At 50.2% G+C, this 16026-nt stretch overlaps 6 protein-coding genes across 6 annotated transcripts; 4 read left to right on the forward strand and 2 right to left on the reverse strand.

Moving 5' to 3' along the window:
- Window positions 1-2769: 2769 nt before the first annotated feature.
- F9C07_13411 (uncharacterized protein) lies at window positions 2770-3842 on the forward strand (the record flags this gene model as incomplete). Its single annotated transcript, XM_071507997.1, has 3 exons — window positions 2770-2863; window positions 3232-3319; window positions 3740-3842. The coding sequence occupies 3 exons, from the start codon at window positions 2770-2772 to the stop codon at window positions 3840-3842; spliced, it is 285 nt and encodes a 94-aa protein (XP_071367120.1).
- Window positions 3843-4459: 617 nt separating this feature from the next.
- F9C07_2281232 (histone deacetylase HosB) lies at window positions 4460-8331 on the forward strand. The gene has a single exon (XM_041287311.2). The coding sequence runs from the start codon at window positions 4588-4590 to the stop codon at window positions 7921-7923; it is 3336 nt and encodes a 1111-aa protein (XP_041150661.1). The 5' UTR covers window positions 4460-4587; the 3' UTR covers window positions 7924-8331.
- Window positions 8332-9611, forward strand: F9C07_2146959 (uncharacterized protein). The gene has a single exon (XM_041287312.2). The coding sequence runs from the start codon at window positions 8420-8422 to the stop codon at window positions 9350-9352; it is 933 nt and encodes a 310-aa protein (XP_041150662.1). The 5' UTR covers window positions 8332-8419; the 3' UTR covers window positions 9353-9611.
- A 90-nt stretch (window positions 9612-9701) lies between these two features.
- Window positions 9702-10703, reverse strand: F9C07_13408 (thymidylate synthase/dCMP hydroxymethylase domain-containing protein; the record flags this gene model as incomplete). Its single annotated transcript, XM_041287318.1, has 1 exon — window positions 9702-10703. One exon carries the CDS (start codon window positions 10701-10703, stop codon window positions 9702-9704), a length of 1002 nt encoding a protein of 333 aa, XP_041150663.1.
- A 260-nt stretch (window positions 10704-10963) lies between these two features.
- Window positions 10964-12788, reverse strand: F9C07_13407 (queuine tRNA-ribosyltransferase; the record flags this gene model as incomplete). Its single annotated transcript, XM_041294975.2, has 8 exons — window positions 10964-11150; window positions 11200-11387; window positions 11454-11531; window positions 11579-11636; window positions 11706-12026; window positions 12093-12176; window positions 12254-12504; window positions 12582-12788. The coding sequence occupies 8 exons, from the start codon at window positions 12786-12788 to the stop codon at window positions 10964-10966; spliced, it is 1374 nt and encodes a 457-aa protein (XP_041150664.2).
- A 729-nt stretch (window positions 12789-13517) lies between these two features.
- F9C07_2062115 (major facilitator superfamily domain-containing protein) lies at window positions 13518-15444 on the forward strand (the record flags this gene model as incomplete). The annotated part of the gene is made up of 8 exons (XM_071508661.1): window positions 13518-13580; window positions 13637-13795; window positions 13931-14053; window positions 14107-14209; window positions 14280-14698; window positions 14751-14958; window positions 15004-15071; window positions 15127-15444. 8 exons carry the CDS (start codon window positions 13518-13520, stop codon window positions 15442-15444), a joined length of 1461 nt encoding a protein of 486 aa, XP_071367121.1.
- Between the last annotated feature and the right edge of the window lie 582 nt (window positions 15445-16026).

Genomic DNA, 16026 nt, shown 5'->3' on the forward strand with positions numbered 1-16026 from the left:
GATTAGTACGGGTAGTACGACTAGTCAGGTCCACTCGGGCTTGAATGCTAGGGCTATTTGAAATCTAACGACTTCAGCTTTAAATAGTGCGTCATCCTTTGGGTATTTAAACCCCTCTTGATGAAGGAGAAAGGGAATAGTAGGACGAAGAAAAGGAAAAATAAAAAAAAATGCAATAACAGAGAGAGAGAAAAAAAAAAAAAAGGCCAGCCCGGCATGTTGGACCCTGTGACAGCGGACCGAATTGCAGAACCCACCAGGCATTCCATCCAATTTCACTTACAGACACTATCAGATTCAAGTTGATTATATTCTCTTTCTGTGGATTTTGTTCCTGCATTAGCAAGGAATCCTGTCAGGCAAGAACGAAAAGAAGACCAAAACTAAAACCAGAATTAAAATCCAGTCCAACCAGGAAAAAGATGACCGTGCAATCGTTGCAGCCTAGACCTTCACTAACTTAGTAAGACCTCACTGGGGCAGTACCTTTTTTTGGTCCCGAAAGTCTTTCAGCCAATTGCCCCCATCTTGACAGCCAAGACAGAACCCGAGTCGCGATGCGCAATGGGGCGCAGTTGGCCGAACCATTGTCCACCGTCTGCCGCTTCGGCGACGAGTTCCTCATTCTCCTTTTAATAGCCTATCGATAGAGTGCCTCCCAGTCGCCCAGACACATGGCTATCCTAGGCAATTGGAGCAGAACACTCGGCCCCCAGAGGAAGGAAGGATTGAGCGGCAAATGTCGGCGGCTCAGAAGCGCCTATTCGATTCCTATACATAGCAAAGAAAAGAAGACTCGGCGCTAGATGGCCCAAATCAATGATTCAATCACCGTTCGTAGCGTTGTACTGATCCTATTCTGTTGACGCCGGACTCCACCGGCTTGGGTGCTGACGTCAAAGACTTAATCTGGCATTATTTTCCCCCAAAAAAGTGTTGCCATCATCGTTTTGTGTTTTGCTGTTCCTTTGGCTTGGCCAAGAACTACTACTTACTGCTGCTTATTTCCTTCAATTTGGTTTTGTTTTAGGGTCTTTTTCCCCTCCCCACCCACGTTCCGTCGACTCCAAGTCTTGCACCTGGTGGTTTATCTCACTTTGATTGATTTCTTTTCCCTTGCTTCCCTTCTTATCGCTGGAAGCAGTGTTTGTGTTCTATCATCCATCTGGTTGATACCAGATATGCTGCGGTAATCCGGGGTTTATCGCATTGAAGGTTCTAAACTGGCATTCAGCCCAACGGCGGAACAGCAACGAAGCCATCACACTCACGACCACTGAAATTGAGGATTCACACCCTTGACGGGCACTTTTTAAGGGTATTGACCAAGGAAGGAAGGATACCAATTAAAAATTACCACGCCATCATCTCGAAACAGCTCTGGACTGTTCAATTCACATCTCTTACCACGAATTTTGCCGGAAGCCCGCGGAGTCGATTCAACACTGGCAAATCTACACCAACTTCAGAACCAGCTGCCCTCTAGATTGTCTGGCGGCTATTACCCTTAGACAGAAATCTATAATTAGAAAGAGCAAGATTGGGTAACAAAGATCAAGAAAAGAACTACGCCAACAGCATCATGTGTCGCCAATTCTTCACCATCTATGAATGGTGCCATTGCGAAGAGGATAACGGTCACGAGCTTTGCGCAGCCCGCAGACGAGACATGTGTCCGGGGACGTCGATTGAAACCGTCCATATGCAGTGCTTCTGCAATCAACATGCCAGCAAAGGGTTCAAATCCGAGAAAAAAGCTCAGAAGTCAAACGGCTCTTCGATTGATGAGAAGGGCTCGTTCACTCCACGGAGGAAATGGTATCAGATCTGCGGCGGACGGTCACGAACGTACTGAGGTGTCTCGATCTTCCCCCCTTTACGGTATCATATGCAGATCAATGGCTGGTTTCTTTTAGTTTTGCATCATCGAATTCTCATGTCGGGGTTGGGGTTTCAATTTTATTTGGGGATTGTTTCATGGATACATTGGGTCCGGTGTTTGGTTAGGTCTTAGGCGTTACTTCAGGTGATGATTGGGGGTGTTTTGTCCTCTTTCTTTTCTATATCTCTGAGAAGACCTGTGTGTCTCTTGAATCAAACCTGTCAGAACTACAGACAATGGTCTGGGTGGCCGACTCGGGTCAATTGTAGCCGGCTAATGTGGGTCAGTTGACATGTCTTCTTGAGTCTTCATATTGAGTGAATAAATATAGTAACACAAAAGCCTATCGTTGCTATTGTTTTGGATGGGTCACTACACGAATCAATAGTAGATATAGGTAGGGACTTGGTCTCCTCAACCTTTACGAATATCTTTTCGCAACCATGGGATTTCCTCAAGCGGGCAATACTTAGTCCACACCAGATAATAGAGATTGACGTTTCGTATTATTAACTTGACTGATCGACTTGTGGGCCTTGGCTACGCTTCCGAGCCATTCGAGGTCATATTTCTGATTTAATGTAGACATTCGTTCGCTACTCCTGGACACTGAGCTCTTCTGGCTTCTTTTGTTCCCTTAGACGGCTCTTGCTAAAAACCACATCCTAGGGTACACTATTCTACTGGCAAACAGTCAACTATAGTTGATTCTAGTTGGGATCAATCATTCCTAGAGCCAGATCTATAGTGTCTTCCTCGCAAATTTCATTGACTCCAAAGCATCACTGTAGTAGAACTCTCTACAGAGTAATATCTGGCTTGTTATTTACCCTAAACCTAGTGTGTAAATGTGATTTAATAAGATCTATGTCAAGTTCTGGAATAAAATGGTTTATCTTCTTCTACACTTCATTGTCCACGAGAAGGGGTCCTCTGAATCGGACAACGGCAGCAATAACTGGCGACATTATTCGAATCTCGGTATACGCCACTTGAACCTGCAGTGCCATTTACTTGGGGATTGATGGTAGATCAACCAACAGTCAGGATCACTGTGAATCGGCAGTAATGTAGTACATAATGATATCTTATGTCTCTCATTCGGCATTTGGGCTATTGGGGTCTCTCAGACTGTCCACCATCTTGAAACAGATGTAAGAACAAAGGGTGTTGGCATCGTATGTAATCAGGACAGTATAGCCATTAGCCAACCTAGTTATATACCAGGCATACTTCTCCTACATACCCGGGTCTAGTATGCTATGGTCTACCGTTTTAAAGGACCTGCCTACCTCTGTCCTTTCCTTCCCCTTTCGATACATATATATATATATATATTTTTTCCGAAGTCCACTTTCTTGCGTATGGTCCTTCGAACAACTCACTAGTCTCTTTTCTTTGGCCGCAATTCTTCGAATCCAGAACAACGTCAGCCATGTGAGTATTGTGAACGCTTTAAAGACTTAGATAGTGAGTATTATAATCCCATTTGGCCTATTCAGTACCAGTACCTGACATCTAGGGAATATGCAATGTCACCGGATGCAAGGGATCGGAGTTTCACCACCTGCAACATCAGACAGCGCATATCGATTATTTGAAAATGAGGCGTCTCGGCGATTCTATCACCATACTCTCCAAGGTACGTTGACAATACTAATAACCGGAGTTGAAGAAGAAAAGCAGGAGAGTAGGAGCGATTGCTGGACCCAGAGACCTGTCACCTTACTAAAACCCGGAAATCACCAATAGGTCAAGAGGACAAAAGGACAATTAAGCATAATCTTAAGATGATCATTTACCTACTAAATAATAAGACTTATCAGAGCACCTGCTCAGAGTTCTAGTATCTCCCAGGATTAACTGGCAGATTGTCAACATCGCTCAGCTAGGAACCCTTGATCTGCTCCAGAACCATACAGAACAGTCGCAATTCGGTGCTTTTTTACTTGTAACTTAATTTGCATGAATTTACATAATGTGCTGATATTGCAGCACACAAAGGGGAACACAGTATAACGAGAATCTCAAAGATCGAGGGCTCATCCATCTGTTGCCTCGAGAGACAATTAGGGCTGAGTTCAGGGATGCTGCCGCGGTTGGGTCTTCTCAGGGGCTAGTTGATGAGGTGGGACCAAGGCAACATGGTTCCCTGGTTAAGAGATTAAATCTTTTTTTGATAGGGCGTATGATACAAAGTTGCCTGTATCCCTCCTTCGTTTACTGTGTTTGGAGGATTACCTAGGAATTGAGGGGGTGACGTCCTGTACTGGTGTTCTTAAGCCTGCCATCCCTGAACCGGTAAGATGAACAGTTCATCAACAGAAATTGTGGCGGAGAAATTGATCGAGAGATACTAAAGAGTAAAACCAGGTTGCCTTTAAGTAATGTGTTTAGGATGTTTATTTGTTCGTGAAGAATGAAAGGGGAGGTTGAGAGAAGAATGGAGGATCGACTGCCCCTTACCCTATTGGAAGAAAGTTTTAAGGGATCCAACACGACGAGAAACTAAACAACACCTGTTTGTTCTCCCTACTCTTTGTTTTTTTGTTTTCTACCTGCTACTTCTCTTTCTTTTTGATTTCATCCTGGTCTTATTGTCTGGCTCTCGATTGTCTACTATAATATCACCAGAAAAGAAAAGAAAAAAAAAAACAACGCTAATAAAGCCACTTTCCCCCCCAAATGAACCTACTATTTGCGTCATGGACCCCTCCAAGCGCGACGACGATCCTCCAGCTGCATCATTCACTCCCACTTCCACCTCGGACGCACTCGCGTCGCCAACAACCACCAACGATCCTGTAGACCGTTCGCATCGCTTGAATAATGTGTCAATGCTGGCGACACCTCTCCCGGTCTCTCCCTCCGGGTTTTCCTCTTCTTCTCTCTTATCCCCGGCAGATGCCCCCGCGCGCTCTACATCGCCTCAGGCGCATACAGCCCCTCGGCGCATCTCCAGTTCTAACTCCCTGCGCGATGAACATCGAAGCTCCAGCCTAAAGAAGCGCTCATCCACCGCGTCGCTGCGATCTGTTCGCAACGACAGCAGAACCTCAACATCCCCTCACCGTAGTGTATCGCAACACTCATCGTCGTCACTTTCAAGCTCTCCTACCGCCACCACACCAACCACTCTAAGTAATCCCAACATGCTGTCAAAAAAGTCGCGTCTTACCAAAGCAAATGAGCTTCCTACACCCACAGCTGCCTCTATCGCGACGGATCATTTCCAAAGAGAGGTAGAGCTGCACCACTCCGCTGACCTGCAGTCTCAAACTCTTGTGGTGATCCATGATGCCTGTTATGGCCATCGCTTCTCACGTCCCCGCGCCTCCAGGGCAGCTCTCGGCTCGATCGTCGAAAGACCCGAGCGTATCCAAGCTAGTGTCCTGGGCGTGTCTGCAGCTTATGTGCGTCTTACTCACCGGTATGAAGGGGGTAGGTTCGCTCCCCACCCAGATATGAACTTGGACGAGCTTCCCGTACCACCGTTTCAGATCTGCAGAACGGCACGGTCGATGGCGCTCAGCTCCCCAGCAGTGACCCATGTACATGGTTCCAGGTGGATGGACGATCTGAAAACTATGTGCGACGCAGCGGAATCGCGACTTGCATTGAACGGCAAAGAGTTGGTCCGACCCCCGAGTGCAGGTAAGGACGGCGCCACAGAAACCGCGCCTTCACTTCATGAAGGCGACCTTTATCTGTGCTCGGAGTCCTTGAACGCATTCGAGGGAGCCTTGGGTGGTGTCTGCGAGGGCGTGGACGCCGTCTTTGGTCCCAGATCGACAAAGCGCGCGTTCGTGTGCATCCGCCCCCCCGGCCACCATTGCTCTTCGGACCATCCGTCGGGGTTTTGCTGGATTAACAATGTTCATGTAGGTATCTCCTATGCTGCTATGACCCACGGTTTGACTCACGCCGCCATCCTGGACTTTGACCTACACCACGGCGACGGTTCGCAGGAAATCGCATGGGAGCAGAACCGCAAGGCTACTGCAGCTCCCCGGAGTGCAGCAAACTACAAGAAGACCGCTATTGGGTACTTCAGTCTTCATGATATCAACTCGTATCCTTGCGAAATGGGGGAGCCGGAAAAAGTGCGCAATGCAAGTGTGTGTATTGATAAAGCACATGGTCAGTCAGTTTGGAACGTCCATCTGGAGCAGTGGAAGACCGAAGCGGAATTTTGGGACCTTTACGCATCCAAGTATGCGGTACTGATCGAAAAGGCACGTGCCTTCCTACGCTTTCACACTGAGCGCCTTGCTAGTACTCCCAATGGACCTCCGCCTGTTGCAGCTATCTTTATCTCTGCGGGCTTTGACGCAAGTGAATGGGAAGGGGCAGGAATGCAAAGGCACAAGGTGAATGTGCCTACCGAATTCTACGCCAAGTTTACCGCAGATGTCGTACGAATGGCAGAAGAAGAAGGTCTGGGTGTTGGTGGAAGGATCGTTAGCGTTTTGGAAGGAGGGTACAGTAATCGCGCTCTGACAACGGGTGTTTTAAGCCATTTGTCGGGGCTAGGGGATGCGACCTCGTGTCTGGTGTCTGGCGGGGTGGATGACACGGCCGATCGTTTAACTGCTGAGATGACGAATCGCTTGGGCCTGCTTGACATCTCAGCTAATGTCCAACACGCATCAAGCCTGCCGGCTTATGACAGCGGGTGGTGGTCGCCAGCTCTGCTAGAGGAACTAGAGGCATTAGTATATCCACCGCCAGCAGTGAAACCTCGTGAGAAGTCTACACCAACCTACTTTGCTCCGACCCAGTCATTTACCGCTAAAGTGGTCACTACGCCTCGTGATCGACGATCTACCGGCTCCCAGATCAGCGTGGAAACTGATGCGCCGCCATTGCCGCCTGTTAGTTGGGCTACCGCAACGCATGAACTTTCAAGAATTCTTATCCCAAGTCATCGGCAAACCACAAGCTGTCGACCAGAAGATCTCAACGCAGAAGCCACACGTTTGCGACGGGAACGTCAAACGGCCGCCCAGCACACCAGCGTCCGCTCGGCTGGGAATGAAGAAAGTCGGATGAAACTCCGTGCGAGGAAACCCAAGACTCCATTACCCGAAACCCCGAACAAAGAAACTTCAAAGCGGCAGGCCATCAAAAGCAACCGAAGAACTACCATCGAACGTGCCAGTGACCTACCCGATCCGTCCTTCGATAAGTCTCCTAACACACGCAGCACAACCCGTAGAAAGAGTGCCGCTTCCACGATAACATCAACCCCGGAAAACAAAGCCCCAGGCGATAAAACTGTTCGCTCGGCGTCAGCAGCCAGCACGCGCAGGCCCGGTAGCTCTCGGTCTGCGACTCCTAAGCGCGCCTCGAGCCCCAAAACGGCACCTCCTGTGCCTCGGGTCCCGTCCGTATACACCAATTTGTCTGCAGGTGAAGAAGCGGTGATCACACCAGTTGAATCACGCTCGTTATCGAGGGGCACGCCAGATACACCGCAAGATGATTTGGATAGTCTGACAGCAGGTGTTCGAAAACTCAACATCAAACTGAAAGTACCGTCACCTGAGGAACATGCCGCCCGGGAAAGGGAACGCGAGCGACAAACTTCTAAGAGGGTGTCCAAGACACCTATTCCCTCCAAAAAGTCCTCGGGCACGAAGGGACTGAATGCTCCCGCGAATAAGATGGCAGCTCATTCAAACACGGCTCTTGTAAGACCCGATGCAGAGAATCCTATCACATCGTTACCCACGGCTACCGGTGTGGTGGCCGAAGGATCCGACATCCATGGTGGGGCTATCCTGGATAGATCCACGGTAATGTCTACGGCGGTTCCATCACAGGCACTTCCTCTACAGACGTCAATCTCACCCCCTGTTACGCCGGGAGCCACGTATGATAGTACGCACCCTCAACATGCCTTGTACTCTCCACCGATATCTGAGCCCTCTGTCAAAGCAGGCATTCCGGTGTTTATATCTAACAGCCCTATTCCTTTTGCACCAGCAAGTGCTCACCACGCGACCGCTCCAAGCACGAGCAGAGAGTCACCTCCTTAACTCGCTCGGAAGCAATGCTTCTAGTCTATCGGACTTTTGGTCGACCTTACTGTTTAATAATTTTGACCGGTTCTGATTTCCTCCTTTTCTGCGAATATTTCTTTGTTAGATAATTCACTCACTTCTACCCCTGACCCCTTGCAGGCAAGATTACATAACCCTGGACTTCTATTACATCTTGTTGATATACCCCTTTAGCTGTTGGAGTCTTTTGAATTTAAGTGCGGATTGAATTACTCATCCATCTTGTAAATGTTTTCAATGGCGAGTAATAACCTTATCTCCGATCTCCGAGATCTGATAAACATTCTCCACGTGCCTGCGCCACCGCCCTGATGAGTAAGCCCTCTCCGCATGTGCTGGTGCCTTCTAGCCTTGTCTTCTCTCTCTTGCTTTTCTAATCCAACCTTGAAAATATTCTATAATTATTTGTCCGCCGGAGGCAGAGAGCCCTCTTCTCGCTCAGAGCAGCTACTCGCACCATCCACCTCCCGCCATGGCGCCCATTTCCATGTCCAAAGATCGGCCCTCACCACAGGAATCTTTCACGCAAATGGCCGACAAAGATCTAGAATCCATCGGGCGACACTGTCAATTCGAGTACTGCAACCAACTTGATTTCCTTCCATTCCGCTGCGAGTCCTGTCGCGGGACGTTCTGTCTGGACCACCGCACCGAAACCTCTCATAAATGCCCCAAAGCCGGTGAATGGGCTCGCCGACGAAACGCCCAGAACGCAAGCCCCGACACCAGTCTCCCTACGCAGAAACCCACGATCTACAACTCGGACCAATGCGCACATCTCGACTGCAAAACTCTCATCAACACGATGAAGGACCCGGGCGTCCGATGCCCCAACTGCAACCGCCAATACTGCCTGAAGCACCGACTCCGGGAGGAACACGACTGCGCCAAGATCACCCCGCTGGGCGGTCGGCCGGCCGCCGCAGGCGCCAACGCCAACGAGACGCTGCGTTCCATGTTCGCCCGGGTGCGCACATGGGGCAAAGAGAAGAGTCACGCGGCCACCCAGAGTCTCACGCCGACTCCGAAACCGAATAGTCCGGCGGCGCGGGCTGTCCAGCTGAATACACTCAAGAAGTCTGCCAAGGGCGACGCCAATGTTCCCGCCGACAAACGGCTCTATCTACATGTGGTCGGCACATCGGATACGCAGAGGGTGGACCCACCGAATGGCGACTTCTACTTCGATAGCCGGTGGAAGGTCGGGCGAGTTCTGGACGATGCGGCGCGGCGACTGCGGGTGGAGAACGTGAACAATCGTGCGGACGAAAAGGAACGACTCCGGATCTTCCATGTCGAGTCGGGCGAGTTCCTGGAGTTCTCGGACGCAATCGGAGCCGGGAAGGTGCAGTCTGGACACACCATCGTCTTGATGAGGGGCGCGGGTGTGATGCTGGGCAAGTAGATCTAGGCTGGGGGAAAAGAGCTCTTATCTTACGACCTCTGCTCTTTTTTGATTTTATATATACTTGGATTGAGGAGAAGTTATGATACCATCGCATTGCTTGGCGATTGTCGTTAGGATTATGCATCAGTATGCAGGCGTTTTGGAGCGGGTTCAGACGGAAAGATGAAGATTAAATGGCAGCTCGTCGAGTAATCTATATAACTGACTCTATTTATTTGTCGATCACATCAAATACATACGTTCATAAATAGACTATCTTTTGACTGAGAGTAAGAAAAGAAAACAAAAAAGAAAAGGTATATAACGCACGAGACACGAGAAGAGAAGCAAAAAAGACTAAACGTAACTAAACGCTCATCTTCATTTTGATAGCCTTGTGAGGGTTATACCCGACGACCTCAAAATCCTCCGGCTTCCAGCCATCGACCACCCCACTACCGCGGTCATCCCGACGAATCTTCAACTCCGGGAACTCGGTGGGCTCCCTCACCAGCTGCTCCTGCAAGGGCTCGACATGGTCCAGGTAGACATGGGTATCACCCATGGCATGAACAAAGGTACCGGGATGCAGGTCCACAGCATGAGCAATCATATGGGTCAAGAGGGCGTAGGAGGCAATATTGAACGGCACGCCGAGGGCGACGTCACACGAGCGCTGGTAGAGCTGGCAGTGGAGATGACCCTTCTGGTCTTGGCCATTGGGGTAGGAGACGTAGAACTGGGCGAACATATGACAAGGCGGGAGGGCCATCTTCTTGAGATCGGCGGGGTTCCAGGCGCTCATGATGATGCGGCGGTCGAAGGGGTTATTCTTCAGCTTGTGCACGACCTCGGCGAGCTGGTCAACGCCTTGTCCCGTGTAGTCGGTTTTGGCGTCGACGTACTCGGCCCCGAAGTGGCGCCATTGGAACCCGTACACGGGACCCAGATCGCCGACCTCGCGGTGGTCCAGGCCGACCTTGTCGAGGAACTCACGGCTGCCGTTGCCGTCCCAGATCTTGACGCCTTGGTCGGAGAGCGGCAGGGATGAGGTGCAGCCGGAGATGAACCAGAGCAGTTCGGCGACGACGGCGCGGAGGAAGACGCGCTTGGTGGTCAGGAGGGGGAGGACGGGGATGGGGTCGTCGGCGGGGTTGGGAGCAGGTTTTGAGAGCGAGAAGCGGAGCTGAGGGGGTGCGAAGATGGAGCGTGTGCCGGTACCTGTGCGGTCGGGTCTGTATTCGCCTGAGGCGAGGATCGTGCGGATGAGGTTGAGATATTGGTGTTCTTCATGGTTGGGGTTGTGTGCTAGGCTCGGCGTGCTGCCGTTGCTTGTGCCGGTTGATGGTGTCTCAGCGGAGGGTGACATTTTGCTGGTATCTTTTGATGTAAATCGTAGGAAAGCTTTTGGTATTAGGGACTCTAGGGTGTGAAGTTCAATTGGGAGATTTCGGATCTTCTCCATTATCGCATCAAACGCGTCCGCGACGCGGCACGTGAGCACGTGATGGATAGCTTGGGTGGTTTGCCGTTTACATACTAGCTTTAGGGCCGAGAGATTCATATCATTCACGACGCCATGGTATATGCATTAGACGCTATCTATAATGCTCAAAGACATGATATATACTAGTCTTCCATCAAATCAACACCAACACCCCGTAATGCCCCCACCACCCATTCCGGATACTTAGACTTTTCTCCATAAAGCTTGCTGAAGAACTCCCGTAAGAATGCCGGGAATCGGTCCTCCAGGATAGCCTGTCGCGCAGCCCCCATCAGGGAAAGTAGATAATGAACATTATGAATTGTAAGGCTGCTCACGGTTAGCATAAGATCCTTATAGGCGGATGAGGCAATCTTACAGGTGAGCGCCAACCGTTTCCTTGGCCGCTATATGATGTAAGTAAGCCCGTGTAACTCCTAGGCCACCCTGATCTTTGGGGCGACAGATGGTGCAAGTGCAGCCTTCTTGCACTGGCCTGAAGTCCTGGGCAAAAGTGTGGTTGCGAAGGTTGAGAGTGCCAGACGGGACCACCGCGTTTCCAAATCGCTAAATTGTCAATTGTCAATCAATGCCGAATTCTCTAGTAACCGATAATGGGAATGGGAATCCTACAGCTGTTCTCGTGGGCCAAACGCAATCAAACATGTCCGCACCGAGTGCAACTCCTACAATCAAATCCTCGGGGTAGCCCTGGGATAACGTTAGACAGCACTTCAAGTCAGCCTTGAATCACTTACGACACCCATCACATATCTCGGTTTCTGATCTGGAAGAAGCCCAGTACAAGTATCGACCCTATGAACGTTAGCCGGAACCCGGCTTTGGGAAAAGCGTGTGGTTGAGGAGGAAAAGGCATTGACATACACTTTGCAGAACTCCTCCTTGGCTTCTCCTCCGGAGAGTCCTCCAATGGCAATGCCCGGTGTATCTCGCGCTACCATCTCGGCGCAGCACTTCCTCCGTAATTCTAAATCTAATCCTCCTTGGATGATACAGAACAGATTTTGTCTCTCGGGGTACTTGTGCGCATCGATGCACCGATCCAACCATCGCACCGACCGTTCCATGGCCTCCTCAATCCTCGCGTGGTCCGGCGATGTGGTCGCGATAACATCATCGAGCTGCATGATAATATCTGAGCCTATCGAGTTCTGCAGGGAGATGGAGTGTTCCGGGGTGAGCAGCCTAATTCGCCGTGGTTAGGTGTATCCTCGATGATCTGGAGATGGAAATGGTGAGGGAGCACTGTACATAGGTGTGCCATCGTGGGGACTAAGGAATCGAACACCATCCTCCGTGACAGTAGCAAGTTTGAGCAAGGAAACCATTTGGAAACTAGGGTTCACGTCAGATTTCGCTTCGCGCATATAACATCACCCTCTCCTCCCCAGGATATATCACAACCAACGCACCCGCCACTATCGGTAAGAATATTTCGATCCCACCCTTGCAATTTATGCGCACCGCCCACCTCGTCCAAGACCGCCTGCCCAGGTTTCAACCCCAAATGGTAGGTGTTATTCAAGCAAAGCATGCATCCGGTCTGTTTGAGTTGGTCATACGTCAAGCCCTTGAGGGACGCCTGCGTCGCAACCGGCATAAAGATCGGAAGAGGGACCGAGCCATGAGGAAGATGCAGAGTACTGGCACGAGCTTTCGTGGTCTATAACATATTGAGGCAACTGTCAGTACCGGTCAAGAAACGATCGGCCCCAGCGATAGATGCAAGCTGCAGCTTACTGAGCATTTCGTATGCAGATCGAACTTCAATGCGGAAGGCATAGGCTTGCGCGGCGCAGAAGTGGCCGGTGCAGACGTTGACATCTTTGTGATTCTTGCCCCGCTCAGGGTCACGGAGGGAATCGTATGGCGTAGCGAAGGGATTGTCGCGCTATAAATGCTATGCAACAACGTTTGTCTAGTTAAACAGAGTCGAAGGCATGTCATCAAGAAGACCGCACTGTCAAAGTGTCAATTCGAGGCACGAGACCGCAAACCGCAACAATTCATTATCGATAGAGCAATCAATGTCTGCCGATCAGGACTGTTTGTCTTATTTGTATTGTTTGCAGTGCCCCTGGTGATGCGCTTGGTAAGTACGTACCGTATCGTATCGTACAAAACGTCTCCCCACATATCGTCCCCATACCCGACTAAATAAACTACTCTGGGGAGGAATCTTAGATCTCCCTGTCTCTCGACTGAGGATGATTGATGGCTGGGAGGGCAACTAGCCTACAGACTCAATAGCTCATTCCCTCCTGAAACTACCCTTCGGGTCTTATATGATCCCCATATCCTGACCAGATCTTTCCTATTCACCGCCTGACCATGCATGCAACTACCCAATTTACCGAGCAAGCTGAAAAGGGCCGACAATTTTACTAATTGCCATCACCAATGGCTCGATGGAAGCTGGAGCCAGTCAGATTAATATACAAGCTCTCATCTGTGTCCACTTAATGCGCTAGTCGGAGATTGACCGACTCTGGAGGCAGTTGTACTCTGCCCGTAACTTTTCCCTAGCGAAGTTTTTCCCGGCTATTTGGGTTTGGTTCATGCGGGGGTTGCAAATCCTTCCTGATTCAGAGAAGTCGTCGCATAACTTAAAAGGTCTTGTCACTCGGGGTAGCTTGGCCTTCACCATCCGTTGCAGGGGGACCCGAGTTTTGCACCATGGACGAGAAAGAGAAGTACCACCAAGCTGCTGAGAATGCCGATCTAGAGAGGGATTCAGAGGTATGACAACGCAAGAGGATCGGCCCGGGTGGTCACACTAATTGATCCACCATTAGAATCCCCACGGTCGGGAAATTGACAACTCGAGAGAGAGAGCTTTAATCTGGAAGCAAGATCTACGGATCCTTCCATTGTGCGCCGCGATCTACCTTCTCTGCTATCTAGATAGATCCAATATCGGTAGGTCGCAAGTGCTTCAATTGTTTACGCTCCTTGTCTGCTGGGCGACATGATGTAGGTGGTTGGGTAACTAATCAAAGGTGCAGGAAATGCCAAAATTCTCAATGAAGACACGGGCAATGATCTCCTCACGGAGACTGGCATGACTTCGTACCAATACACGTATGCAGGTTCCAGGTCAACCCCGTTATCTCACTAAGCAAGGCAACAGTATAGCGCTCATGGTGTTTCTGATCGCCTACGCCCTCTTCGAGGTTCCATCAAATTACTTCCTGAAGAAGCTAAGACCAAGTGTAGGCACTGAACCTGTCACAAAAACCTGGGCACAGGCACTCACATTAATTAGAAATGGATTGCTTTCTTGATGCTCGGCTGGGGAGCATCCACCATGGGCTTGGGTGGCGCACACAATTACGCGCAGGTGACTGGTATTCGTTTCTTACTGGGAGGTACCTAGATGCGTAGAGCCCTCCTGAACCAACCTACCTCATAGTTGAAACCTAACTCGTACTCTCATAGTTATGGAAGCGGGTCTCTTCCCCGGACTTGTTTACTACCTGACCTTCTGGTACCGGAACTCAGAGCGCTCGATGCGCGTGGCGCTCATCCTCGCATCAGCTACCTTGGCGGGAGCCTTCGGCGGAGCAATTGCCTATGGCGTCGGACACATGAATCAAGCTCACGGTCTATCTGCATGGCGATGGCTATTTATCATCGAAGGGGCTCCTTCCTGTGCCTCTGCCTTCCTGGTCTGGTTCTTTCTTCCCGATTACCCCGAAACGGCATCATGGCTCAGTGCAGAGGAAAAGGAGCTGGCGATGCAGCGACTGCAGAATGAAGGCTCAAAGGGAGCTGCGCATGCAATGACCTGGGCAGATGCTAAGGAGATTCTAACGGATTGGCGGTTATACGCTCATTATATAGTGCGTCTGTCGTTTGTGTATTGAACCATGTTTCCGACAAGTATCTGAGCTAACATGGCCTGTATAGATTTATTTTGGCATCTCCACCCCCTTTTCCAGCCTCTCGCTCTTCACGCCCGCAATCACGAGCGGGCTCGGGTATACCAGTTTGCGCGCTCAGCTTATGACAGTTCCGCCATGGGCGGTAGCATACGTAGTTACCACAGCGGCAGCCTGGTCCGCAGATCATTTCAATTGGTACGCCGTGTACAGCCCTAGACGTGGCAAGTTCAATTGTGTCTAACTCATGCGACTGGTCTCTAGCCGCGGCCTTCATTCAGCAGCATTCTCCTTCATTGGGGCAATGGGATTCCTCGCATCTGCCGTTCTTCCACCGGACGCATACCTCGTACGTTGACCGCGCTATCTTGCCAGCTTCTGTGGCTCGTACTAATTTATGCTAGCATCGCTACGGCTGTCTGATAGTAGCCACGAGCGGTGCCTTCGCCTGTATCCCCCCTCTTCTCGGCTGGCTCTCCTCCAACCTCCGCTCAACAGCCGGAACGGGCCTCGCGATCGCCCTAAACGTATCGGTCGGAGCTCCGGGGCAGATCGTGGGTGTGTGGATTTATAAAGCTAACGAAGCGAAGAGGGGTTATCCGACCGGCCACTGGACCAACGCGGCGTTGCTTCTGTTTGTCTGTGTAGGTTGTCTGTTGTTGCGAGTATACTATGGATGGAGGAATAAAGGGAGAGGAATGGAGGATAAATTTGCGTATTAGGAAGAAAAGAAAAGATTTTTTTTTTCGGTCCTGCTTTTCGCCTTTCTTTTCTTTGTTCCTTGGTGGTTTTGGGGGACGACCGAGACAATGGAAGCTAGAACCGTTGGATCGGCAGTGTATAGCGGATGAGGGAAATTAAAGTCGGACGAACCATGGTACGCGGCACGTGAGCAGAGAAATAAGGTTAAGCTCAGGACATGACACGGCGGGATCCTGAAACTGGTTCCAGCGATTTGGGTCTGGAAAAAAGGATGGATGGTTCACCTTGTACCTATACAACCAGTCCCGACTTAGATTTGTACCTTAGCAACAGTCCACCTTCACACATCGTATATCTCGTCAAGCTGCGAAATCTAAGGCGAAGTAGACACCCAGTAATGATACCAGATGAATTCTAAAAAATAAAAATAATAATAATAATAATAATAAATTGAGGGGCCACCCTAAGTATCTTCCCAAACGAGAGCACAGCTCAAATTTGGGGAAAGAAGACAGAACGCCAAATTTTCAACCCTAGAAATATCAGTTCTCCAGCTGCATCTATTACCTGCCCTGCGCGGACTCTCACAGACGCAGCAAGTC

Source organism: Aspergillus flavus, chromosome 7 (assembly GCF_009017415.1).
Source record: "Aspergillus flavus chromosome 7, complete sequence".
NCBI classification, from domain to species: Eukaryota; Fungi; Ascomycota; class Eurotiomycetes; order Eurotiales; family Aspergillaceae; genus Aspergillus; species Aspergillus flavus.

Coding starts and splice junctions, on each gene's coding strand:
- F9C07_2281232 (XM_041287311.2), top strand. CDS start 4,588: ATGGACCCCTCCAAGCGCGACGACGATCCTCCAGCTGCATCATTCACT.
- F9C07_2146959 (XM_041287312.2), top strand. CDS start 8,420: ATGGCGCCCATTTCCATGTCCAAAGATCGGCCCTCACCACAGGAATCT.